Raw genomic sequence first — 27,275 nt, 5'->3', positions numbered from 1 at the left:
ATACTGAGATCATGTGACAGATCATGTGACACTTAGATTTTGCACAGGTGGACTTTACTTAACTAAATACATATGCACACACCATTTTTTGAATACATATGCACTCACCATTTTTCCATTTTTTATTTTGCATAATTTTCTGAAACAAGTCATTTTTTTCATTTCGCTTCACCAATTTGGACTGTTTTGTGTAACAAAGTAGGAAAAATGCCAAGGGGGTGAATACTTTTGCAAGGCACTGTATATTACTATTTAAATGAAAGGCTTGTAGGGAATCTAACATTGCTCTATCAAATAGAATAACTCCTCTGTGCTTGGAATGGAATCCCTTATGCGAGCTAGCTAGTTTTAGATGAGAGAATCAAAAGTTACCTACTAGTTTTCAACAAAAAAAAGAAAAGACAACTTGCCCTTTTGCTCAAAACTTTTGTACTTTCTCAATGTCATGAATTTGTGACGTTGCCAATTCTTGTTCCAGAATATATTTAGTTATTTGGTCCTCAAACTTGAACTCGAGATTTGCCATTTTGAAAATGAGGTGTTTCCCGCTAACCGGTATATGAGACCGATTATGTATGAAATGAATTTGATATGAAAGCACTTGTCATTGGCATGATATGAGGTTTTAGTCTGGGCAGTAGTGAGGTGCACTGTAACAATGTGTTGTACAAGTGGATAAAGGATTTAAAAAGGGCTTATACAACGACTGTTGAGCTAATATTTATAGATTCTTCATAAATTAATAAACTGTTATAATTAAAAATTTGTACAAATTAAAATAACTGCTAACAATTTTTAATAACGTTCATGAAAAGTCTTTATAAATGAATGTTTATAAATGTTTATAAATGTTATACAAATATGTGACTCACCACCTGGAGTCGGTCTCATGCAGCAACATTTGAATTTCTGTTTTTTACATTGGAGAAAAGTAGAGACTCAGAGTTACAAAATGGTATATCATACATGTACACTGCATTTGAGGAAACAATGGGAAAGTAATTCTGCTTTGAAAGTCAATCAACTTGTAAACTCACTTTTGAGAAAACCGTCTTTCAATGTTTTGGTACTAATATTGGAGAGCCCTTCTTTTTGCGGTCAATTTCACGCCATATGTATTGAATTCAAAATAAAATAAATTATGAACATGAAAAATAAAGTTGAGAATGTAAACATTATATTTTCGAGGGCGGGTGAAATAATGGATGTTGAAATCAAAAACCAAACAATTGAAAGCAAAATGTATGGAATTGTAAAGAAAATTAAGACATCAAAAGCAAAACCCCAAAAATTGTAAGCAAATAATTTTAAAGCGAGAGCAAAACTATATGACAAATTATTCAAAAATATACTTGAAAACGAATGCAAAAATCTTTTTCAGTTAAATTTTCCCAGAAACCAATCCTGTTTATTTGTACATTCTCAACTTTATTTTTCATGTTCACGATTTTTTTGTTGTTTTTGAAATCAGTACATATGGCGTGAAATTGACCACATACTTCTTTGTCTACACCCATTCAGCATTGTTCACACCCTCTTAAGCCTTCGCCCCACCCATCTCTTTAAGGGTTGATCCGTGCGTTCTGTGCTAACTTGACAGCTACTTCCAGACATCTAAGAGAGAGAGAACAGCTCACTGAACATTACTCGCCCTAGCAGAGCTGGTTAGGCTGTTACAGTATGTTATCCAGGGTGTTGGTGACTGCAACTGTGCTGTTAGATTGTCCGTTTGTAAATTCAGAGCGTTTCGCGTTCAGAGCGCACACTGGACGCTCTGGCCAATAAGTAGGGCTGTTTCCGAAAGCCCTGACCTCACAACGACAGTCAAGCACCCAAGCTAACTGGGGCGGCAGGAAGCCTAGTCGTTAGAGCGTTGGGCAAGTAACCGAAAGGTTGCTAGATCGAATCCTTGAGCTGACAAGGTAAAAATCTGTCATTCTGCCCCTGAACAAGGCAATTAACCCACTGTTCCTAGGCTGTCATTGTAGATAAGAATTTGTTCTTAACTGACTTGCCTAGTCAAATAAAATTAAAATTAAAAAACATTGGCTAGCTACTTCTAGACACATAATGAGAGAACACCCCGCTCTGACCATTTTACTCCCCCTAGCAGAGCTGTTTTTTTTCATGTTATCCAGAGGATTGGTGACTAACTGTGCTGCTGGCAACAATTGAATGACACTTTGTTGCCGACGTTTACTGACACCGGACATATTCAACGGGTGTTGAGGGTTCAAAAATGCATCAGTTATTCTGCGCTCTGGCACACTAAGATGAGAGTCTTTTGAAATGTAGCTAGATAGCTAGCTAGGTAAACAATGAATCCCAACGCATGACGTAATGATAGTTAGCGAGTCAGCCAGCTAACGTTAGCTGGCTGGCTCGCTGACAGTACACTTTAACTTGAAAATACTTTGTCAAAATTAGAGTGGAGTCTTTTGTTAAGACATGTAGCTAGCTAGCTAAACAATGGACCATAATCACAACTCATGTTACTACCCTGCATGAATCTGTAGGTAGCTAAGCAACCAGGTTCTATGGCTATAACTAGTCAAGCAAATGTGTCTGAGATACGAAGAATAAGATCATGCACATAACGTTAGCAAGTGACCCAGCTAACTCACGTTAGCTAGCTAACAGTACACTTGAAATTAAACCACTTTCTGTCAAAATTAGAAGCGTGTATTATCTGAAAATGTAGCTAGCTAGACTATTTTACCAGTATACGTCATGGTTGGACACGTCTCCTGTCTGATGTCATGCATTGTTTCCCTTAGTTTGACTATGTAATCCAGACTGGTGTTTTCCCCATCTCCTTAGCTATCATACTCGAATTCCACTGATTTCAAAACTCGGTCCTCCAGAAAGTGGAGAACATACACATAATGTTTGCTAGTGAGCCAGCCAGCTAATGTTAGCTAGCTAACAGTACACTTTAACTTGACATTAGGTTTATGCCGTTTTAATAGACAATACATTTATTTTTAAACGGCGTTTGACAGGATTACCTAGACCAGCTCCAATAGAGAGACGCGTGCTATATGGCAGACCAATCCAAACTCATCTCTCGGCATGTCCAGCCCACTCATTATCTCAGCCAATCATGGCTAGCGGGAAGGTTGCCCACTTTTTCTATGGCTAAACCAACTAGACTCATAATTTAACCATTTTATTCATATTTACAGATGGCATACAAGTTTGATATTAAGGCACATGAATGTTCACATGTTCGAGAAGGCATTTCTGTCAAAAAGAGCATTTTGATTGAAAATAATATTTTTTACATTCAAACAGCTGTCCTGTGAAGTCGTGACTTGAGACATATCCCTAGTTTCATGAATCAGGTCACATATGTATTAAAGGTTGAGTTAATGATGCAGCATACCACCCTGCATCCCACTGCAGGCTGGCCTCTGAAGCTAAGCAGGGTTGGTCCTGGTCAGTCCCTCAGTGGGATACCAGATGCTGCTGGAAGTTGTGTTGAAGGGCCAGTAGGTGGCACTCTTTCCTCTGGTCTAAAAAATATCATATCCCCATTCCCCAGCGATTGGGGACATTACACTGTATAGGGTGCTGTCTTTCAGAAGGGATGTTAAACAGGTGTCCTGACTCTCTGTGATCATTAAAGATCATATGGTACTTATTGTAATAGTTGGGGTGTCCTCCTGGCTAAATTCCCAATCTGGCCCTCATACCATCATGGCCACTGAATCATCCCCAGTTTCCAATTGGCTCACTCCTCTCCACTGTAACTATACCCCAGATTGTTGCTGTAAATGAAAATGTGTTCTCAGTTAAATTAAATAAATACAAAATGCCTGAAGTAAACAGCGATATTGGGCCAATTTCTGCAACAACCAGCTCGGTTGAAGCGACCACTCACTTTCAGTTAATTTAAAGTTTTCCAAAAGTATTTTCAAAACAAGCCATACAAAGCTGGTTGCAATTCCAGTTTCATCTTCCAGAAAAAATTGAACAAATCTTACAACAGATATTATGGTTAAAGTCAAAAACACTAATTGATTAAAAAAAACATTATTTCTGTATTTTTAATGAATTATCTTTCTTAATGATATTATGAATAGGACAGGCCGAGTTATGTCACATGTGCAGCTAACAAAAATATATGTAAATGTTTGCTCTATCCAAATTTACAACCAACTCATTGCAGCTTTACCGCAAAAATGGAGGAGGCAGGTGAAAGGGGGAGAAGAAACATTATTACTTATGAAAGACCAAAATTGCCACAAAAAAAGTCATAAATATACAGTCATATATTTACAAATATACCAGTTTCATTTGAGGACCAAAATGTTGAAAGCTGCGCCATGCAAGTTGCAAAATAGTTGGGGAGAGACTTTCAATGTGCCACCTGATACACAAAACAATGCTTGATTCAAACTTTGAGTTTTTCAATTAAAATTATTGTTATGTATATGGGGCATACCACCATCTCAGCTTTGCAGATTTTGCTATGAAGAGACAGAATCATTATATCACTTATTCTGGTATTGCCCTTATGAAGCTTATTTCTGATCACAGGTTCAGGAATGGCTGAAAAATCCCAACATTTACCTAAAATGAACCCTAGGGAGATTTGGAAAGTCAATCAATCAACAATATAATAATGTTTTTAGTACAAATATTAATCTTTATCTCTACATCTTACAATGTAGATACTACGCGATTAGAAAGGTTCAGAATGTATGTGAAACATCACAGCACAGTTGAAAAATACAGTGGGGAGAACAAGTATTTGATACTTGTTAATCACCCTCGGTGATCACCCTGTAGCCCATCCCAGCCTTGTGCAGGTCTACAATTTTATCCATGATGTCCTTACACAGCTCTCTGGTCTTGGCCATTGTGGAGAGGTTGAAGTCTGTTTGATTGAGTGTGTGGACAGGTGTCTTTTATACAGGTAACGAGTTCAAACAGGTGCAGTTAATACAGGTAATAAGTGGAGAACAGGAGGGCTTCTTAAAGAAAAACGAACAGGTCTGTGAGAGCCGGAATTCTTACTGGTTGGTAGGTGATCAAATACTTGTATCATGCAACGAAATGCAAATTAATTACTTAAAAATCATACAATGTGATTTTCTGGATTTTTGTTTTAGATTCCGTCTCTCACAGTTGAAGTGTACCTATGATAAAAATTACAGACCTCTACATGCTTTGTAAGTAGGAAAACATCCAAAATCGGCAGTGTAACAAATACTTGTTCTCCCCACTGTATATGACACATGGAAATCATGAGGGCAGTTTATGGTAGGGGTGGGTTTAAAAGCTCATGTTCTATAATAGTTATGACAAAAAAAACACGATATATGTGTTTGGGTACTGTCTATCTGGATGTGATGTATCAGTAACTATATTCTTGCCATGTTTCTGCCTGTGCAGAAAAGAAAGAGAAATGCCATGTATGTAAAATGTGTAGAATGTACATGTAACAAAAAAAGAAAAAGCTGTAAAAGCAAAGTACATTTTTGTCCTCCAAAGAGACTGTTGAAGCGCGAAGCTAAAGTTCTCTGAAATGTTGTCCCTGTAACAATCATGTTGTAGCAGCATGAAGCACACCCGGTCACATGCACAGGTACTCTGTGTGACTGTGTGAGCACAAAGTGAATATCTGCGGTGCTACCCGTGGCAACGTAATATCGCTGAGTCTCACTTAAAAAAAAATTGTTGCTGTATTGATCCCCCACCTTAAATGTCATCATCTAAAATTCCAGAAATTCCTTAAATAATATGTCTTTAATGTTCTAACATCCTAGTTTTGTTTTTTAATCAAAAAAATAGAAGTTTTTGCATCACTACCCCCAAGTTTTCATATGTGGGCAAAATATGACCCATATGTATTTCCTATGGAATTCACTGCATTGCACTCGTCAAACTGACCTTTCTTTTTGCTACAACAATAAAATCAAAGTAATTAATAAAATATGTATTAAATATCTTGTTTTTAAATGTTCATTAACCACTGTTTTCTTTTCTCCTTTTTAACTCATTGAGTATAAGGAGTTTCATAAGGAGGCTCATAAGAATGTTGCCAGCTATACAACCAAAATGGTTTTACAGATGCTGGATGAGGAAGCCATTGGTGCCTCTGACTCAGAATATGAGGTATCCAATTCAGATGACACAGACTACGTGCCTGTGGGTCAAGTTGGAGTTGTGGATGCACCTGGTAGTCCAACTGAGTAAAAAGGGGTCTTACTGGAGTGAACACCCCCCCACACTAAAGGCAGGACCAGAAGCATTAACATCCTGAGGAGCTGCCCAGGGCCTGTGCCAGGGTCAACAGTTGTGTCACCAAAAGTTGCCTGCGAGCTGTTCATTAGTGACAACATCATTGAGGAGGTCCTAAAGTGTACAAATTTAGAAGGACGGAGAATAGCGACAGTAAAAGGGACAGAGTGGAGAGAGGTCAACAAAGAGGAACTAAAGGCCTTTATTGGTTTAACCCTCCTCGCCGGCATGGAGAAAAGGTGGGATGTCTCCAAATAGAAGCTATTTTTGGATCCACTGCAGAATCCAATGTATAAGGCCACCATCTCGGTCGGAAGAAATGAGGATGTCCGACACTACCTGAGGCTTGATGACAAGAGGACCAGAGTGTTCAGAGAGGCAACGGACCACCTGGCAACATTCCCGTATGTGTGGGACGTTTTCCTAGCAAACTGTAGAGGAAGGTTCATCCCCAGCAACTGCGTCACAGTGGATGAGCAGCTTTCCTCCAGACGTGATGCTTGGTATTCCGTCCGTTCAATCTTGGTTTCATCAGACCAGAGAATCTTGTTTCTCATAGTCTGAGAGTCCTTTAGGTGCCTTTTGGCAAACTTCAAGCGGGCTGCCATGTGCCTTTTACTGAGGAGTGGCTTCCATCTGGCCTCTACCATAAAGGCTTGATTATTGGAGTGCTGCAGAGATGGTTGTCCTTCTGGAAGGTTCTCCCATCTCCACAGAAGCATTGAGTCAATGGAAAGATGTGGGGTGGTGAAAGAGAGCCATGCCACCACCACTCAGAGCCGCCAGGGCCAGAAGAGATGCAAGCTCTGCCCGAAGCGGATCCTTTGTTCACACCACCACCCAGGGCATTTGATCTGATTCCAGAGGCCGACCCAAAACAGCGTCACTGCAGAAGAGGTAAACGGAGCGGCCTCCTAGTCAGACTTCGGAGGCGTGCCCACCACCCACCGCTTCCGAGTATATTACTCGCCAATGTCCAGTCTCTAGATAACAAGGTAGACTAAATTATGGAAAGGGTTGCTTTCCAGAGAGACATCAGGGAGTGGTCGCGCCTCTTACCTCCCTGCAGAGAGGAGGTCCCCAGCGGCTTCGTTGGACAGCGGAGGCGGAGACGGCATTCGAAACGCTGAAGGAACGTTTCACCACAGCTCCCGTGTTGGCACATCCTGACCCCTCACTCCCCTTCATCGTCGAGGTGGTTGCCTCCGAAGTAGGAGTCGGGGCAGTGCTGTCCCAGGGTAACAGAACCCCTCTAAAGTTGCGGCTTTGCGCTTTCTATTCTAAGCAGCTGAGTCCCGTCCAGAGGAACTACGACGTAGGGGACCGGGAACACTTGGTGGTCAAGAAGGCTCTGAAAGCGTGGAGGCACTGGCTGGAGGGGTTCAAACACCCTTTCCTGGTGTGGACGGACCACTGCAACCTGGAGTACATCAGGGCAGCGAAGATGCTAAACCCAAGACAGGCTAGGTGGGCTCTATTCTTCGCCAGGTTCCAATTCACAATTTCCTATAGGCCAGGCTCGAATAATGTGAAGGCGGACACCCTGTCTTGCAGAGGAGAGTCAGAGAGAGGAGACCCCCATCATCCCTCCGTTCTGCATCATCGCGCCAGTGGTATGGGACGTGGACGCCGACATACGGCAGGCCCTGCGTACGGAACACGCACCTGCACAGTGCCCGGAGAACCGTGTCTATGTGCCCACAGGCGTGCGGGACCACCTCCTTTCCTGGGCGCACACGGCACCTGTGTCGAGTCATCCCGGGATAGGCCGTACCATCGCCTGCCTAACAGAGAAGTACTGGTGGCCCACCTTGGCTAGGGACGTCCGGGTTTACGTCTCTTCCTGCTCCATCTGTGCTCAGTCTAAGATACCCAGACACCTCCCTTACGGAAAGCTCCTTCCCCTGCCGGTTCCACAATGACCCTGGACTCACCTCTCGGTGGACTTTGCCCCTGACCTTCCTCCTTCCCAGGGAAACACCACCATTCTCGTCTTTGTGGACCGGTTCTCCAAAGCTTGTCGCCTCCTTCCTCTGCCTGGGCTTCCGTCGGCCATGCAAACCCCGGAGAATCTTTTTACGCACGTCTTCTGGCACTACAGTATTCCTGAGGATATTGTGTCAGATCGTGGCCCTCAGTTTACCTCACGGGTATGGAAAGCGTTCATGGAACGCCTGGGGGTCACGGTCAGTCTCACCTCTGGGTATCGGTCTCAAGCTAATGGGCAGGTGGAGAGGGTCAACGAGGAGGTGGGCAGGTTCCTGCGGTGTTAGAACTGTTTGGCCATAACGACCATTATTATGTTCGGAGGGAAAAAGTGGGAGGCTTGCAAGCTGAAAAACACCATCCCAACCGTTAAGCACGGGGGTGGCAGCATCATGTTGTCGGGGTGCTTTGCTGCAGGAGGGACTGGTGCACTTCACAAAATATTTGGCTAAGGTGTATGTAAACTTCCGACTTTAACTGTCTGTGCCCTCTGTTCCCTCTGTCCTTGTCGGTTATTGTTCCCATGTCAATTGGTCGTGTGAGTACCTATGCGTTGGTGCAGCTGTTATTTGTGCTTTATATACTGTGTATTACGGGTATCATCCCGTGTCGTTCAACGAGGTTTACCCTCGCTCTTTTGTTTGGGTACAGCCCAGTGTTTTGTATACGTGTTTGTTTTGGGTGTATTAAAAATCCCTGTTGGGTATTCCCGCACCCATCTCCAAATCCTTTATACCAGTGTGACAACCCACACAGACAGTGTGGTGAAGAATGCGCAACAGCGCCTCTTCAACCTCAAGGGCTGAAGAAATTCGGCTTGTCACCTAAAACCCTCACAAACTTTTACAGATGCATAATTGAGAGCATCCTGTTGGGCTGTATTACTGCCTGGTACGGAAACTGCACCGCCCACAATGGCAAGGCTCTCCAGAGGGTGGTGCGGTCTGCACAACGCATCACCGGGGGCAAACTACCTGCCATCCAGGTCACCTACAGCACCCGATGTCACAGGAAGGCCAAAAAGATAATCAAGAACAATAACCGGGTGGTTGTTGTTCTTGATTATCTTTTTGGCCTTCCTGTGACATCTGCCACTGCCTGTTCACCTCGCTACCATCCAGAAGGCGAGGTCAGTACAGGTGCATCAAAGCTGGGACAGAGAGACTGAAAAACAGCTTCTATCTCAAGGCCATCACACTGTTAAACAGCCATCACTAACACAGAGAGACTGCTGCCTACATACAGACTTGAAATCATTGGCCACTTAAAAAAATGGATCACTAGTCACTTTAATAATGCCACTTCAATAATGTTTACATATCTTGCATTACTCATCTCATATGTATATACTGTATTTTATACCATCTATTCCATCTTAGCCTATGCCGCTCGGTCATCGCTCATCCATATGTATATATTCTTATTCCATCCTTTTACTTAGATTTGGGTGTATTAGGTAGTTGTTGTGGAATTGTTAGATTACTTGTTAGATATTACTGCACTGTCGGAACGAGAAGCACAAGCATTTTATTACACTCGCAATAACATCTGCTAACCATGTGACCAATACAATTTGATTTGATTTGAGCTTCTGGTGTTCTCAGTGCAACACACCCGTCTGCAAAGAGCACCGTCACATGCTTGGACTAAGACTAAGACTCTCCTGTGAAGATCTGAAGGCGCTCTACAGCGCCCTCTCTCTCTCCCGCAGAGGGAGAGGGAGACTATGCTCTGTAGTGTTCGAGATTGGAATGTAACTGTGGAACACAGAGAGACACTTTGACATTAAAAGGTTGAATAATTTAACAGTATTTCTGTATTCCAAGCAGTTGAAATGGTCCGTGGTTAAGGGACAGTCATGTCCAGTTTGTTTCATCTGGTGACCTCATGAAGGACAGGAGACACACATTACTGTATCTTTGTTTGTATACGCTTCTCAATTATGGTGTTTGCATCTGAATGTTGTATGAAATAAATTATTGAGTATAGGAATGCTTTTGAAAATATGAAATGTGATGTTAGCCTTCTAAATGAGAGTATGGTTTTTCATATAAAGTTTTAACTAGCCAGTGGCCATGCCCCCGTGAGCACAGACATTATACCCAAACGTCATGGAACCGCCCTCCAAGGTGAGTGCTTATAAAGGACTCCCAACAAAATGTACATTAGATCAGAAAACCTGGAGCTGTCGCTACATGTTGAAATGCTTGGCAACTCTACCAAAGGACAAGATCAGAGAACGTGGAGGTCATCCCAGTTAAAGACCAGTTATTCAGGCTGCAGCTATTTAAATACTTTAGTCTGGTAACCGCATCCTAAGTGTGGCTCAGTTGGTAGAGCATGGCGCTTGCAACGCCAGGGTTGTGGGTTCATTCCCCACGGGGGGACCAGGATGAATATGTATGAACTTTCCAATTTGTAAGTCGCTCTGGATAAGAGCGTCTGCTAAATGACTTAAATGTAATGTAAATGTAAGAACATTTCCGAATGGTACTCTGAAGTATCCATATTAACAACCTACAACAGACTTTGATCTTTGATGGACAAACCAGAGGCTTTCTGTCGACTGCCTATCCAGCAGACGGACCGGCGATCGCAGAGGGACAGCAAAGGCATACACTCGTAAACATGTCAATTGCAATTTATTTTCGAATGAGCGGTTGTTCATGTTCATAGTATTAGCAATATCTATGAGTGTAGTTATGAGCTCTGAGTTTCCTGCTCTTGAGCGGTCCCCACTCCTTTCCTTTGTCTACCAAGCCGTCATATTGGTTCCGTCCACTAGGGACTTTTTATTTGTATCACGTAGTAACCAATGTATGACCTATTGTGTGTGTGTGTTTATGTAATTCTGCGATTTATTTACTAACTAACTTCATCAATAATTAAGCCAATTTGTATATCGCTGATTCATGATCTATGCTACAGTTCGTGCAGATATCCAAGGGTTTGCAACATTCAGAATATGACTGATGAGGTAATAATACATTAATAAGTGACTGTAATCGATAAGATATGAAAATATCTGAAGAGTGAATTTAGGAAATAGAGACTCTTTAAACATTTTCCCGTGGTGCTCCAACTTCCTAGTTAATTAAAGTTACATGATTAGTTTAATCGCATAATTCAATTACACATAGAGAATTGATTTGATAACATACAGTCCTTCACATTTAATGACAGCAAATGCTACAACAACACAGCATAAGTAAGCATCACACACACGCACACTTTGTTCCTTTTAGTGTTCATGTTTTCTAAATTCACAGTTGTTAATGTAGTCGTTAATATTGATGATGAACTTTGGATTTTCAAATACATTTTTTGAAATATAATAAAACATGCTTATGTTGGTTTTCTTTTGTTCTTCACACCAAAAGGTTGAATGTGAAACTTTGATTGTAAGAAAAATATGCTAATATTTTAAATAGCTGTTATGAATTTTCATAATATGTTATCATTGAAATGTGTATCAAACTGTTGAAGAGTGACACAAAAAAATGTCAAACAATAAAATATTTATTGAAATGTGCAAATCATCACTCAAAATAATTATGTTACACAAAATTGATAATATTTTAGACCCATATAAATAAAATACAGATATTACATTATCGGGTCATTTTGACCCGGCATATGCATTCATGGGGCGCCATGTTTACAATACATACAATACAGGTCCCGTGTGGCTCAGTTGGTAGAGCATGGCGCTTGCAACGCCAGGGTTGTGGGTTCATTCCCCACGGGGGGACCAGGATTAATATGTATGAACTTACATTGTAAGTCGCTCTGGATAAGAGCGTCTGCTAAATGACTTAAATGTAAATGTAAATACATCTTACGGTTAAAGCTTATTTATGAGAGTCACTATAAAGTGTTACCAAATAACTGAATTGTATCATCAACTCCTATAGGTACTGGTTGAGCAGACCTGGGGGAGGAAGAGAGACAGATTACTGGAAGTTAGACAACCCTTTGGGGGAGGATTGTGGACACATTGACACCATAGAGAGAGAGAGAGAGAGCTTAACTCCTGGCAGGATGGATCATGTGACTCCCCCTACAGATGGATCTGTGAAAGAAGTATTTGAAAAAACTCCCATGAACTTTTATAGTCTCCAATTTCATCCTAATGTAAATATCCCACCAATATTTTCAACTATTTTGACACAACCATTAGTCCATGTGTATGCATCCATGTGTATGTATATATATATATTTTAATGCTATTCCAAATGGGCTGGATTCTTGAACTTGAGAACTTTTCATAAATCATGCATTGATATCATATGTGTATATCTCAGGTTAGAATTGTTTCTGTCCTAGGTCTAAGACACCAGTAACTTAAAATCTCCCAGCAAATGGTAGACCACAATAAAGGTGCCAGATATCGTTATTTATAACCATTTTATTTAATTATAAAGAATCAAACTGTAGTGCTCATAGTCATCCCAGTCACTATACGAGTTAAAAAGTTATAAGGCTAAAGCACAATGGTAATACAAAATATATGCTAAAAATCAAAGTGAGCTCTCTTTATACATGTTAACCTATACAGTGTAACAAAAAAGAAAACACTGGTACTTTATGAAGATATCCTGTTGTTATCTTGTTGAGTACCAACAGACATGTTTGAGAGGAAAAAGTGGAACTTATTTGTTTACAGTCATATGGTAAGAAGTTAGGTCACTTCCTGTTGTATTCAAGAGCCAATCCTTACTCCTGTTTGGGTTTACGCTTCCTGCATAGTCTGAGGCACAGGAAGTGGATTGAACCCACAGTAATGGCTACCAGCACAAACAAAACAGCCAGTAGGACTCCAATCACATCCAGTGAATGATAGGAGTACCAGGGCATCTTGTAAGACTCTGTTCGCAGGTGGGCGGCCCCTTTGTGTCTCATGACAAATTCGATCCAGAAGAGGGCGGTGTCCAGAGGATGCGTGGGCTTGTCCCGGTGCAGGCTTGAGAGCCGCTCCATACTGGTCCTGTAGGACGGATCGTGGAGGACTTCCTGTACAGCCTCCAAGAAGCTCTGGCTGGAGATCTTGGTGACTTCAAGCACCTTGGCCGCTCCACGCACCTCCAGGCGTAAGACATTCTCGAACTGGTCGAAGAGCAGCGGAAGCCCCACCACCGGCACCCCGTGGTACATGGCTTCGTAAAGGCCATTGGTGCCACCGTGGGCCACAAAGGCCTTGACCTTGGGGTGGCCCAGGAGGTCGTTTTGGGGCATCCACTTGACCAGCAGGGTGTTGTTGCCCAGGCCGATGGGTTGCTTGCCCATGTGCCTCCAGATGACCTTCTGGGGAAGTTGGGCGAAAGCGGCGGCGATCTCCGAGGTGATCTCCACGGGCAAGCCTTTGACAAGAGTTCCCAGTGACATCAAGATAACCCCGTGTTCTCCCGAGCTCTGTACAAACTCCTCCAGCTCTGTCGGTAGAGGTTTGGAGGGTTTACATTGGAAGCCTCCAATGTAGACAATGTTGGGCATGGTGGGCCGGGGGAACTCAAACACAAAGTCCACCCGCATGAGCCAGATGTCCGTTCCCTGCAGAAGGTGGTAGAAGTTTGTACCAGGCTCAAAGTATCTCTTCACCAGCCTATCGTAGTGTGGGCTGATCACGAGCATATCAATGATCATGTTGAGGAGGTAGAGGAACACATTCCCAACTCGCTGGCCGAAGGTCATTTGGTCTGAAGTGGCATAACCAGCGGTGGGGACATAGGACACGGGCGAGGGGGCCACCACGAAATGCCCCTCTCCGCTGGTGATCCAGCGAACATTGAAGACAGTGGGTAGCCCAAGCTTATGGGCGACCAGGACCCCGACGGGCAGCCCCGGGTCCAAGAGTACCACGTCGTACTGGCTATCCCTCAGGCTCTGCATCAAAGCCTTGTTCTCAAACATCTCCACCACAAACTGACTGGCCTGCTGGTGCATTCCTGACAACGCCGACAGCATGTACGAGTAGAAGGACACAAAAGCCAAAGGCGAATTGCCTTCCCTTTGGATCTCCAGCATTTTGACGAGGAAGGACTCAAAGAAGTCTTGTTTTTCAATGTCCATGCCCCCAGGCACAGTGATGGAGATAGAGCGGTAGTGGGGCGACGACTCCTTGATGTACCAACTGCTGGCCGAGCGCACCACAGTGACCTGGTGACCCCGGGCGTGGAGTCCCTCGATCAGGAGGTTCATGTTGACCCAGTGGCTGCCATCCAAGGGGAAGACGAGGATGTTGCCCCCAAGAGCCCCTGGAGGGCCACCGAGGAAGGCCACCGAAACCGCAAGGACGAAACCGGTCACCCCGTTCAGGCCACTCATTGTTCTACTCTGGGAAGAATGAGAGGAATGATGTCAGAATGTATAAGGGTCATTGCATGAAATTAGTCCCTTTTGGGTAGTACAACTTTGTGAAAAAAAGTATACTTTTTATTTCACATAATTTTAACATTCTGTCAGAAAGAGCACATGTTCAACTTAATTTTAAAAAACTTTTCACATCTTATAAAATAAAACTATAGTAAGTGCCTATTAAGTTCCAAAGAAAGTAACAGGGTTGACGATGTCCTTTTAAATCAGCCATAATCAGCCAAGAGGAATGGAAGATTGTTGTCTGCAACAAGGAGGGGCAATTGAATGCAAGCTTCACCCAAATAATTATCTTAAAACATTTCTAGCTTGTCTATCTTTGGGTAACAAGGTTGACGTGTTATGCTTGACCCGCTCAGTTCCACCACAAAACACCAGAAAATGGACAAAAGGGTAGAACCAGCTGACCTGCTTTTACTCTATGATTTTACTAGTAGATGTGCAATGTTTGTTTTGAAAAAAATATTTGAAAAGGAATAGTTTCACCATATTTTCGAAAAAGTTAAGTTCACGTAATAGCGTTGACCTTCAAATGAGGGACAGGTTGTTGATTTTTTTTACCTTAAAATTAATCACTCTGTCAAAGCAACAAAATAAGTATAAAGTCATGGGGGGAGGGGAGGCACAGGGGGACATGCCAAAATGTTAAACTTTGGCACTTTAGCAAGTCTTTATTCATGTTAAAAAAATCGGATTTATTGAATTTTACATGTGGTCTATATTAAAGGGCACTTCATTTAATATAGCAGTCTTTTAAGCGCTGAAATTATTATTTCATTTCATGACACAGTCATGGTCCATAAGTAATCCTTATACTGCTGATGGTAAAGCTACAATGCTCAGATTGGGGAAAAACATGACTCTTTCTTGTAAAAAGAAAAGAAAGAGAAGGGGAAAAATGTAACTGGCAGAGAATGTGCACTTAGTGATGTGCTCGTCTTACGCAATTTAGCAAAACATTGGAACTGTGGTTTACACTTTTCAGCCTTAGTAGGCTATGTACTTTTGTCAAGAGATGAACTGAGTTTAAAGTCCTGATGGACTGAGTTTAAAGGCCTGATGAAATGCATATTGTGGCTAGTCTCCTATGCAAACACACACACATTCACTATTCTCTAGGGCATACACTGCAGCAGAGGGGGGACTTAACACCACCATGTGCATACAAGAGCATGGTCTCCAAATGACCACTATGGTCGAGCACATATCCTCTTCACCAAAGTCCCATGGGGGGAAAGGGGTAAACCTCAACATTTAACTCAGAGAACTAAGCATTTAAAAGACAACACTACCTATTCAAATTGTCCTGCAGCACATGAAAATAATACAGTAAATGTATAAAGAAGAGACAATCCAACAGTCCACAAATAGGAAATAAAAATACCTAAGTGTTCCAGTGGCTATATCAAATATTGTATGCAAAGAATATTGAGTTATTGTCTAGATTAGAGAAGGAAGAGAACATTGTAGCCTACCTTACTTCACAAACTCTGAGCAGCTGCGTACTTTGAGCCCCTTCTGGCTTACTGGAGCTGGCAGTCTCGGGATGTTGTATAATGTGGGAGAGGTTAAAGTCAGGGGAGAAAATAATGTCTATTCACACGGGACAGCAGATTTGTGTGTGTGTGTGAGAGAGCGAGAGAGAAAGAGTGGGGGGGGAACAACTATGCAGCCTCTCTTCCCCACTGCAACAATATTTCCACCCCTTCCCGACTCCACCCCCTCAATTTCCTTCCATGCACTGAACAATGTTTCCCACCTCAAGGTATATAGAAAAACATAGCCTGCTGTGACTGAGATAAAATGCAGACTGAGGCATTCTCAGGGAAACAACATTCTATAAACAAAGCAATAGAGAGAATTTTGCTAAATGTAATAAAGAGACATATTTGACACACATCAGGAATAACCCTTGTACTAAGAATCTTTATTTACACACGCTGGTGCATTGCGTGTGTGTCTGAGTCTGTGTGTTTGTGTGGACGTACAGTGTCAAAAATGCTTATTTAATTGAATCCCGGCCTTAGTTAACACAGGAGTTAATCATTGGACAAATGTTGAAATTGCAGAGCTGCATTTTTGTCGAAGGTAAATCACAATAGCATGTCATCTCATTGATACTTAGGGATTTTGGCAACTCTACTTCCCCAGAGTCAGATGAACTCGTGGATACCATTTTATGTCTCTGTGTCCAGTATGAAGGAAGTTAGAGATGGTTTCACAAGCCAATGCTAACTAGCGTTAGCGCAATGACTGGAAGTCTATATTGCACTAACGCTAGCGCAATAAAAGTATCCGTTTAAAGATTGGCTTGCACTCTCGACAGTCCGAGGTAAATTCTTGTTTGAGAAATTCCTCTTTGCAAAGAAGCCATTTTTGTTCCTTTTTGACCATTTTAAATGAAAACAATCACAGTAAGTTACTTAAGTGTTACCCAGAAATGATTTGATATTGAGTTAAGGGCTGCATTGAACCTGCAAGAATTTTAGTGAGGGCAATTGATTGATCTTGAGTGCTTTATCAGTGACACAAAACACAAGTGTTTAGTATTTTTCTCAACTCTGATCTGATTTAATCAACCAAGATGACAACATTTCACAAAGGACATACACAGACACACAAATGCACAGATCAGAGTTCAGAAAAATACTAACACACTTGTGTGTCACTGACAAAAAACTCTCAAGATCAATCAATAGGCCCCACTGAAGGGTGTTTTCACACATACAGTGCATTCGAAAGTATTCAGACCCCTTGACCTTTCCCCGTTTTGTTACATTACAGCCTTATTCTAAAATGTATTACATTTGTTTTTTTCCTCATCAACCTACACACAATACCCAATAATGACAAAGCAAAAATAGGTTTTTAGAAATGTTTGCAAATTGATATAAAAAAACAACAACTGAAATGTCACATTTACATAAGTATCCAGACCCTTTACTTTGTTGAAGTACCTTTGGCAGTGATGACAGCCTCGAGTATTCTTGGGTATGAAGCTATAAGCTTGGCACACCTGTATTTGGGGAGTTTCTCACATTCTTCTCTGCAGTTCCTCTCAAGCACTGTCAGGTTGGATGGGCAGTGTCGCTGCACAGCTATTTTCAGGTCTCTCCAGAGATGTTCGATCGGGTTCAAGTCTGGGCTCTAGCTGGGCCACTCAAGGACATTCAGAGACTTGTCTCGAAGCCACTCATGCATTGTCTTGGCTGTGTGCTTAGGGTCGTTTTCCTGTTGGAAGGAGAACATTCACCCCAGTCGGAGGTCCTGAGCTCTCTGGAGCAGGTTTTCATCAAAGATCTCTCTGTACTTTGCTCCGTTCATCTTTCCCTCGATCCTGACTAGTCTCCCAGTCCCTGCTGCTGAAAAACATCCCCACAACATGTTGCTGCCACCACCATGCTTCACCGTAGGGATGGTGCCAGGTTTCCTCCAGACGTGACGCTTGGCATTCAGGCCAAAGAGTTCAATCTTGGTTTCATCAAACCAGAGAATCTTGTTTCTCATGGTCTGGGAGTCCTTTAGGTGCCTTTTGGTAAACTCCAAGCGGGCTGTCACGTGCCTTTTACTGAGGAGTGGCTTCCGTCTGGCCACTCTAACATAAAGGCCTGATCGGTGGATTGCTGCAGAGATGGTTGTCCTTCTGGAAGTTTCTCCCATCTCCACAGAGGAACTCAGTCAGAGTGATCATTGGGTTCTTGGTTACCTCCCTGACCAAGGCCCTTCTCCCCTGATTTCTCAGTTTGGCCGGGCAGCCAGCTCTAGGAAGAGTCTTGGTGGTTCCAAACTTCTTCCATTTAAGAAAGATGGAGGCCGCTGTGTTCTTTGGGACCTTCAATGCTGCAGAAATGTTTTGGTACCCTTCCACAGATCTGTGCCTCTACTCAATCCTATCTCGGAGCTCTATGGATATTTCCTTCGACTCCATGGCTTGATTTTTGCTCTGACATGCACTGTCAACTGTGGGACCCTATATAGACAGGTGTGTGCCTTTCCAAATCTTGTCCAATCAATTGAATGTACCACGTGGGCTCCAATCAATTTGTAGAAACATCGCAAGGATGATCAAAGGAAACAAGATGGACCTGAGCTGAATTTCGAGTCTCATAGCAAAGGGTCTGAATACTTATGTAAACAAGGAATTTCTGTTTTTTATATTTAATACATTTGCCAAAATTTCTAAAAACCTGTTTTCGCCTTGAAATTATGGGGTATTGTGTGTAGATTGATGAGGGAAAACATGTATTTAATCCATTTTAGAATAAGACTGTAACGTAAGAAACTGTGTAAAAAAGGGAAGGGGTCTGAATAATTTCCAAATGCACTGTAGTTCTCATCAATAGTTCGAATCAGAGTTGTATTCTATTCTTATTTGGCCCGCTTGGTTTCACAATGTCTCAAGAACTAAAATGCCTAAACAAAACCACATGTCCATGCAAGTAGTTTGTTTATTGGAGAAACATGTTCACGTTTAATCCATCTATGATTATCATGAAGCATCACTTGTGTGTCCCAAACTTTATTTTTGTTTCAATTGGTCTTCGAATAACATGCGGGAGGAAACAGATCAATAGCCGCTCTAACTGCAACGTGAATAGCCTATATTCAGTAGGCTATTCTATATACCCAGAATAGCCCACATCTCCCCTAATCTGCATTGGATGCGCTCATAAATATGCTGCTACTCACATAATGTTTGAGAGATATAAAGTTATGGTACTGTGTCTATTTCATCAAATGCTCACCGTCAAACAACTAATAATATTGCGCGCCTCTGGTTCTTTCCTGTGTTTGGTCTGGACTGCGTTCTCACCTGCATTGAACCGCACCACGGTTCAAATGGAATCGGACCAAGACCAGTCTTTTTGAGCGAACCGTGGTGCGTTGTTAGGTACGCTCCCGAGTGCCCATAGTGTTCACACCAGTCCAAACTAACTAAACTAAGGTGGAAACGTGCCAGACATAGGAAAAACCACTCCAAGCCAATTTGGTGTGAAAGCCCTTTATCTCACGTGCATGCATGCTTAAGTGTCTCATTATGTAATATGGTGTGTGAACACTGTAATCTTGGTTAATTAAATCAGAGTTGAAAAAAAAATACAAATACTTGTGTTGTGTGTCACTGAAAAAGCACTCAAGATCAATCAATTGCACTCACTAAAATGTTACCCAATTGTGCCCAGAGGGAAGGGGGAAATGAAAACTAGCTGTTATTGTCAGAGACGTTTGGAACTCTCTTTTATTGGTCTTTTAACTAATTTACTGCCCTGTGATGTAACCAGGCAGGTCAAAACTCCATCCTACCTATATAGGCTGAACTTTCAGGCGGCCTTTTTAATCAGCTCTTACACTAAAAGGGCATTATTAACATTTTTCATAATTTCACAGTATTATTTCAACCTCATAGTGTGAAGATATATACTGAGTGTACAAAACATTAGGAACACCTTCCTAATATTGAGTTGCACCCCCTTTTGCCATCAGAACAGCCTCAATTCATTGGGGCATGGACTCTACAAGGTGTCGAAATCGTTCCACAGGGATGCTGGCCCATGTTGACTCAGTTATGTCAAGTTGGCTGGATGGCCTTTGGGTGGTGGACCATTCTTTATACAGACGGGAAACTGTTGAGCGTGAAAAACCCAGCAGCGTTGCAGATCTTGACACACTCAAACCGGTGCACCTGGCACACCGTTCAAAGGCACTTCAATATTTTGTCTTGCCCATTCACCCTCTGAATGACACACATACACAATCCATGTCTCAATTATCTCAAGGCTTGAAAATCCTTATTCAACCTGTTTTCTCCCCTTCATCTACACTGGTTCATCTACACTGGTTGCTGCTTACACTGCTTCGATCACGCGGATTGGAATATGTTCCGCATTGCGTCCAACAACAATATTGACGAATATGCTGATTCGGTGAGCGAGTTCATTAGGAAGTGCATTGACGATGTCGTACCCACAGCAACGATTAAAACATTCCCAAACCAGAAACCGTGGATTGACGGCAGCATTCGCGTGAAACTGAAAGCGCGAACCACTGCTTTTAACCAGGGCAAGGTGACCGGAAGCATGACCGAATACAAACAGTGTAGCTATTCTCTCCGCAAGGCAATCAAACAGGCTAAGTCCCAGTACAGAGACAAAATCGAGTCGCAATTCAACAGCTCAGACACAAGAGGTATGTGGCAGGGTCTACAGTCAATCACGGATTACAAAAAGAAAACCAGCCCCGTCGCGGACCAGGATGTCTTGCTCCCAGACAGGCTAAACAACTTTTTTGCCCGCTTTGAGGACAATACAGTGCCACTGACACGGCCCCCTACCAAAACCTGCGGGCTCTCCTTCACTGCAGCCGAGGTGAGTAAAACATTTAAACGTGTTAACCCTCGCAAGGCTGCAGGCCCAGACGGCATTCCCAGCCGCGTCCTCAGAGCATGCGCAGACCAGCTGGCTGGTGTGTTTACGGACATATTCAATCAATCCTTATCCCAGTCTGCTGTTCCCACATGCTTCAAGAGGGCCACCATTGTTCCTGTTCCCAAGAAAGCTAAGGTAACTGAGCTAAACGACTACCGCCCCGTAGCACTCACTTCCGTCATCATGAAGTGCTTTGAGAGACTAGTCAAGGACCATATCACCTCCACCCTACCGGACACCCTAGACCCACTCCAATTTGCTTACCGACCCAATAGGTCCACAGACGACGCAATCGCAACCACACTGCACACTGCCCTAACCCATCTGGACAAGAGGAATACCCATGTGAGAATGCTGTTCATCGATTACAGCTCAGCATTTAACACCATAGTACCCTCCAAACTCGTCATCAAGCTCGAGACCCTGGGTCTCGACCCCGCCCTGTGCAACTGGGTCCTGGACTTCCTGACGGGCCGCCCCCAGGTGGTGAGGGTAGGTAACAACATCTCCACCCCGCTGATCCTCAACACTGGGGCCCCACAAGGGTGCGTTCTGAGCCCTCTCCTGTACTCCCTGTTCACCCACGACTGCGTGGCCATGCACGCCTCCAACTCAATCATCAAGTTTGCGGATGACACTACAGTGGTAGGCTTGATTACCAACAACGACGAGACGGCCTACAGGGAGGAGGTGAGGGCCCTCGGAGTGTGGTGTCAGGAAAATAACCTCACACTCAACGTCAACAAAACAAAGGAGATGATTGTGGACTTCAGGAAACAGCAGAGGGAGCACCCCCCTATCCACATCGACGGGTCAGTAGTGGAGAAGGTGGAAAGTTTTAAGTTCCTCGGTGTACACATCACGGACAAACTGAATTGGTCCACCCACACAGACAGCGTTGTGAAGAAGGCGCAGCAGCGCCTCTTCAACCTCAGGAGGCTGAAGAAATTCGGCTTGTCACCAAAAGCACTCACAAACTTCTACAGATGCACAATCGAGAGTATCCTGTCGGGCTGTATCACCGCCTGGTACGGCAACTGCTCCGCCCACAACCGTAAGGCTCTCCAGAGGGTAGTGAGGTCTGCAGAACGCATCACCGGGGGCAAACTACCTGCCCTCCAGGACACCTACACCACCCGATGTCACAGGAAGGCCATAAAGATCATCAAGGACAACAACCACCCAAGCCACTGCCTGTTCACCCCGCTATCATCCAGAAGGCGAGGTCAGTACAGGTGCATCAAAGCAGGGACCGAGAGACTGAAAAACAGCTTCTATCTCAAGGCCATCAGACTGTTAAACAGCCACCACTAACATTTAGCGGCCGCTGCCAACATACTGACTCAACTCCAGCCACTTTAAAAATGGGAATTGATGGAAATTATGTAAAAATGTACCACTAGCCACTTTAAACAATGCCACTTAATATAATGTTTACATACCCTACATTACCCATCTCATATGTATATACTGTACTCTATATCATCTACTGCATCTTGCCATCTTTATGTAATACATGTACCACTAGCCACTTTAAACTATGCCACTTTATGTTTACATACCCTACAGTACTCATCTCATATGTATATACCGTACTCTATACCATCTACTGCATCTTGCCATGCCGTTCTGTACCACCACTCAATCATATATCTTTATGTACATATTCTTTATCCCTTTACACTTGTGTGTGTGTATAAGGTAGTAGTTGTGGAATTGTTAGGTTAGATTACTTGTTGGTTATTACTGCATTGTCGGAACTAGAAGCACAAGCATTTCGCTACACTCGCATTAACATCTGCTAACCATGTGTATGTGACTAATAAAATTTGATTTGATTTGATTTGATTTGAAGTGGATTTAACAAGTGACATCAATAAGGGATCATAGCTTTCACCTGGATTTACCTGGTCAGTCTATGTCATGGAAAGAGCAGGTGTTCTTAATGTTTATACACCCAGTGTATATAAATCACAAGAAAATCCTGTTTTTGACTGCACTGGACTTTTAACTAACTCAAAAGTGCAAGCCAATGTTTAACCATGAGATAACATGCTATTGTGGATTTACCTTCAACAACAACGCAGCTCTGCAATGATGTCAACTTTTGTCTAATGATTAACACCTGTGTTAACTAAGGCCTGTGATTCAGTTAAAGACGCATTGTCGACATTGTACTTGATTTCTAAAGGTAATTTACGTTTGAGCCGACATACGTAGAGTTTACCATGAATGTGATCCAAGAACATCAGGGAAATTCCCTTTTTGAAGACCCATTGTCGACAATACTTCTTTGATTGAATCCTAGAGGAAATCAACATAATCGAACTCGACAAAATATGAATAATATATTCCATTTAGCGGACTCACTTTAGTGAAGTGAGTGCATACAAAAAAAAATGTCACTCTTTGCTGGTTCAGCTCTTCTCGTTCTCTAGTAAGAGACGTAGTGCATAAGAGGCCAGGCGGCCAGCCATCCTTCCTGTTTCAGTGAGATTCATGTTCCATTAATAAGTAAGCTGCTTTCGTAACACCCCCTCGCTCTCCTTGCATAAGTGTTAATAGTCAAACGCTTAGTCAACCATGAATCCACCCCTAACCTCCCAATCCCCAAGTATCACGAGTGTGTGACAGCATGAGACAGGGGTGGCGCATTGAGAACCTATAGCAGATACGTATGTCTCCTCGCTAGTTGTTTTTCTGTGGCTTTGCGGACAGTTTCTGAACACTTTCCTCTGAAGCTGCAAGAAAGACCTTTGTATTGAAAGGCATCAGCTTTGAATCACAGGGCACCATGAATCGAAAAGAATACATCTAGTCGTAGTCCATTTTTTGGGGTGTTGCTATCTTTTACATTTTTGGAAGACTACAGCAACAGCTCCAGCATGTCAACCAGAAAGGCATATCTTCATTCTGTGGGTTTGGCCCTTCTAGCTCTGGCAGGCTGGTGGTCCCTGTGTGCTGCTGATGTGGGGGACTTTGCCCCATGTCTGAACTTCTTCTACAGGTCGTGGCCCCCCAAGGGTCTGTCGGGGACCTCCATCTGTCAGCGCTATGAGAACCAGTACCACTTCGCCTCGCTGTACAGCCGCCCACGACGCTCGCCAAGGTTCTCTGCCTACATGTTCAGCCCGCCAGAAGGGAAAAGGCCCCCAGCAAACTGGAAGTTTGAGCCACAGGTAACAAATTACTAAAAGGGAAAGTTAAGTATTTTAAAACTTGATGTTAGATGTTTCCTTACCCTGAAAGTAGTCTATCACCGTTAAGTATGTCTAACCAAATAATTGAGCAGATATCATTTGATTTGGCCATGACATTTTGGAAAACACACGGTTGCTCCAATCACTCCTATTGATTTTTAGCTAGCAGTGCCAAAAGTTAGCTGGTGTTTGTAGTGGCTGTTAAAAGTTAAAGGGATACTCCGGGATTTTGGCAATGAGGCCCTTTATTTATTTCCCCAGAGTCAGATAAACTCGTGAATACCATTTGTATGTCTCTGTGTCCAGTAGGAAGGAAGTTAAGAGGTAGTTTCGCGAGCCAATGCTAACTAGCGTTAGAGCAATGACTGGAAGTATATGGGCATCTGCTACCATATCTGACTTCCAGTCACTGCGCTGGTTAGCATTGGCTCGCAAAACTACCTCTAACTTCCTACATACTGGACACAGATACATAAAATGGTATCCACAAGGTCATCTGACTCTAGCGAAGTACATAAATGGCCTCATTGCCAAAATCCCAAGTATCACTTTCAATTGTAAAATTCTGAACTTCCCCTTTGAAGGGACATTACACCCCATAATCAAACTTTGTTAGAGGTTTTCAGACTACAAAGTATTCTATTGACAAGAGGAATCTGTTTTGTAGATCCAGCTATACTCTATAATCTAAAATGAATTGAACAGGTAAACACCATATCATTTCCAGATTCTCTCATATTTACATTAGACTACTTTGGAGTTATAAAAACATCTGACAAAATTAGATTTTAGAGTGTAATATCCCTTTAATGAAATTGGGATTCAGAGGGTGATTAAACAGCCATCACAATTTTTGGTTTACGCATGACACTGAATTTTGAAAATAAGAAATTGTTATGCTATTTGTAAATAACAAGCATGACTGGAGTGTTCTGTACTAGATTTAAAAAGAGGAAATGCTCATTTAAAAAAACGAGAACAGACACATTTGTGGTTGGCATAGAGCCTCATCATCTGCAGACAATTATGTTTCTCAGTTCACTGAAGCCAAAATGTACTGTGCCATGGTTTGTCTTGTTGGGAAAGCCCCCACTTACTGCAACATTCAACACAAGATAGCTTCTTCAAAAACTCCCATTTTCGAACCCTTAACGCTTTGTTGACCCTCAACATTTCCCCTTTCCAGTTAGCCAACGCCACAGCGGATGGCAACATGACCCCCTTCCCAATAGGTGAGCTGGACCCGAATGTGGTGAACAGCCAGGCCGTCCAGCTGGACTATACCAACTCCTCCTACACTCGGGGGCACCTCAACCCCAGCCTTCACCACCGGACCCAGGAGGGCCGCTCGTCCACCTTCACCCTGACCAACGTGGTCCCTCAGAAGGTTGGCTCCAACAACGGGCCCTGGGAGACACTGGAGAACCAGGTCAACCACACTCTGGGCTCCTACTGCCTCGGTGTGGCCTACGTTGTGACGGGGGTTATTCCCTACCTGGACAACAAGCACTGGATCAAGGGTCATCGAGTGGCAGTGCCGGAGTACATGTGGTCAGCCTACTGCTGCCCTAAGTACAACAAGAGTCTACTTAACAAGGTTAATCTTAGCAAGGTTTTCCCCACGTATGCTGCTATTGGACGCAATGACCCAAACAGCACAGAAGAGATTGTGCCCATTGACAAAAGCAGTCACAAAAGGTTCTGGGGTTACGATGTAAGGCGTATGCCTCTGGATACGTTGGAGATGTACCTGAAGGAGCGATTTGGGACCGTCATCAGTGTGTTTTATGAACAATGCTCTGGGTTACAATGACCATATCTACCATATGCATATCTAATAGATTATCAAGTTCATGTTCTAAGGGGGGTGTATTGTAATGGATCATGTGTGCATAGACAGCAAAATTACATTTTTTTTCAATTAATTTGGCACTAACATCACAAGTAGTATGTCCTCAATTTTAGCACACGTGCTCTTAAAATGGTCTAGTTTGCTCAACAGTCTAGGTAAGAAGTAAATCATGGACATCAAAAATATGGTAACACTTTATATATAACAGTGTCAAAATAATGTAATACGCATGAAATGTGTCCCAAATGTCATAATAAAATGTCACTGAAAGTCAAACTACAAGAGTCTCATTTTGAAGCATTGGAAACAGTTATGACATACACTCAGTTGCCAGTTAATTAGGTACACCCCTCTAGTATCAGATTGGATGCCCATTTGCCTCCAGAACAGCCTGAATTCTTCAGGGCATGGATTCTAGAAGGTGTGACGTTCAAATATTGCTCAATTGGTATCAAGGAACTACGTGTGCCAGGGAAACATTCCCCACACCATTACACCACTGTCACAAGCCTGTACCGTTGACACCAGGTAGGATGGGGCAATGGACTCATGCTGCTTATGCCAAAACTCTGCCATGAGCATGACGCAACCGGGGATTCGTTGGACCAGGCAATATTTTTCCACACCTCAATTGTCCAGGGTTGGTGATCGCGTGCTCAATGGAGCTGCTTCTTCTTAATTTTAGCTGATAGGAGTGGAACCCGGTGTGGTCATCTGATGCAATAGCCTATCCAGTGACAACGACCGACAAGTTGTGCGTTCCGGGATGCTGTTCTGCACACCACTGTTGTACTGCGCTGTAGTTTCCCTGTTTGTGGCCCGCCTGTTAGCTTGCACGATTCTTGCCATTCTCCTTCGACCTCTCGCATCAACGAGCTGTTTTTGCCCAAAGCACTGTCGCTGACTGGATGTTTTTTGTTTGTCGCACCATTCTCAGTAAACCCTAGACACTGTCATGCGTGAAAAGCCCAGAAGGCCGTCTGTTTCTGAGATACTGGAACCGGCAGGCCTGGGACCGACAATATACCACACTCAAAGTCGCTTAGGTCACTCATTTTACCCATTCTAACGTTCAATCGAACAGTAACTGAGGTTGTGTCTACACTTGTCACTTACATTCGACTTCTGCGATCAGAATACGAAGATCGCATTGAAAAGACGGGTCTAAGATGCACAAAAGTCGCATTGTGG

The 27,275-nt window shown here is 43.0% G+C and overlaps 2 protein-coding genes across 5 annotated transcripts; one reads left to right on the top strand and one right to left on the bottom strand.

The window, feature by feature from the left end:
- Positions 1-12,625: 12,625 nt before the first annotated feature.
- LOC139570496 (UDP-glucuronosyltransferase 2A2-like) lies at positions 12,626-16,258 on the bottom strand. Of its 4 annotated transcripts, none has more exons than XM_071392403.1 (2): positions 16,083-16,258; positions 12,626-14,568 (listed from the first exon to the last, which is right to left on the bottom strand). In XM_071392403.1, exon 2 carries the CDS (start codon positions 14,557-14,559, stop codon positions 12,952-12,954), a length of 1,608 nt encoding a protein of 535 aa, XP_071248504.1. In that variant the 5' UTR covers positions 14,560-14,568; positions 16,083-16,258; the 3' UTR covers positions 12,626-12,951. The 4 variants fall into 4 exon arrangements, with proteins under 4 accessions (XP_071248504.1, XP_071248505.1, XP_071248507.1 ...); XM_071392404.1 differs by having other exon boundaries at positions 12,626-14,563; XM_071392406.1 differs by having other exon boundaries at positions 12,626-14,563; positions 16,088-16,258.
- A 7,348-nt stretch (positions 16,259-23,606) lies between these two features.
- Positions 23,607-26,360, top strand: LOC139570495 (endonuclease domain-containing 1 protein-like). Its single transcript, XM_071392402.1, has 2 exons — positions 23,607-24,211; positions 25,419-26,360. The coding sequence occupies exons 1-2, from the start codon at positions 23,918-23,920 to the stop codon at positions 26,043-26,045; spliced, it is 921 nt and encodes a 306-aa protein (XP_071248503.1). The 5' UTR covers positions 23,607-23,917; the 3' UTR covers positions 26,046-26,360.
- Positions 26,361-27,275: the final 915 nt, after the last annotated feature.

The sequence above is a fragment of the Salvelinus alpinus genome, chromosome 3 (assembly GCF_045679555.1).
Source record: "Salvelinus alpinus chromosome 3, SLU_Salpinus.1, whole genome shotgun sequence".
Lineage (NCBI taxonomy): Eukaryota > Metazoa > Chordata > Actinopteri > Salmoniformes > Salmonidae > Salvelinus > Salvelinus alpinus.
This window is presented reverse-complemented; position numbering and strand designations above follow the sequence as displayed.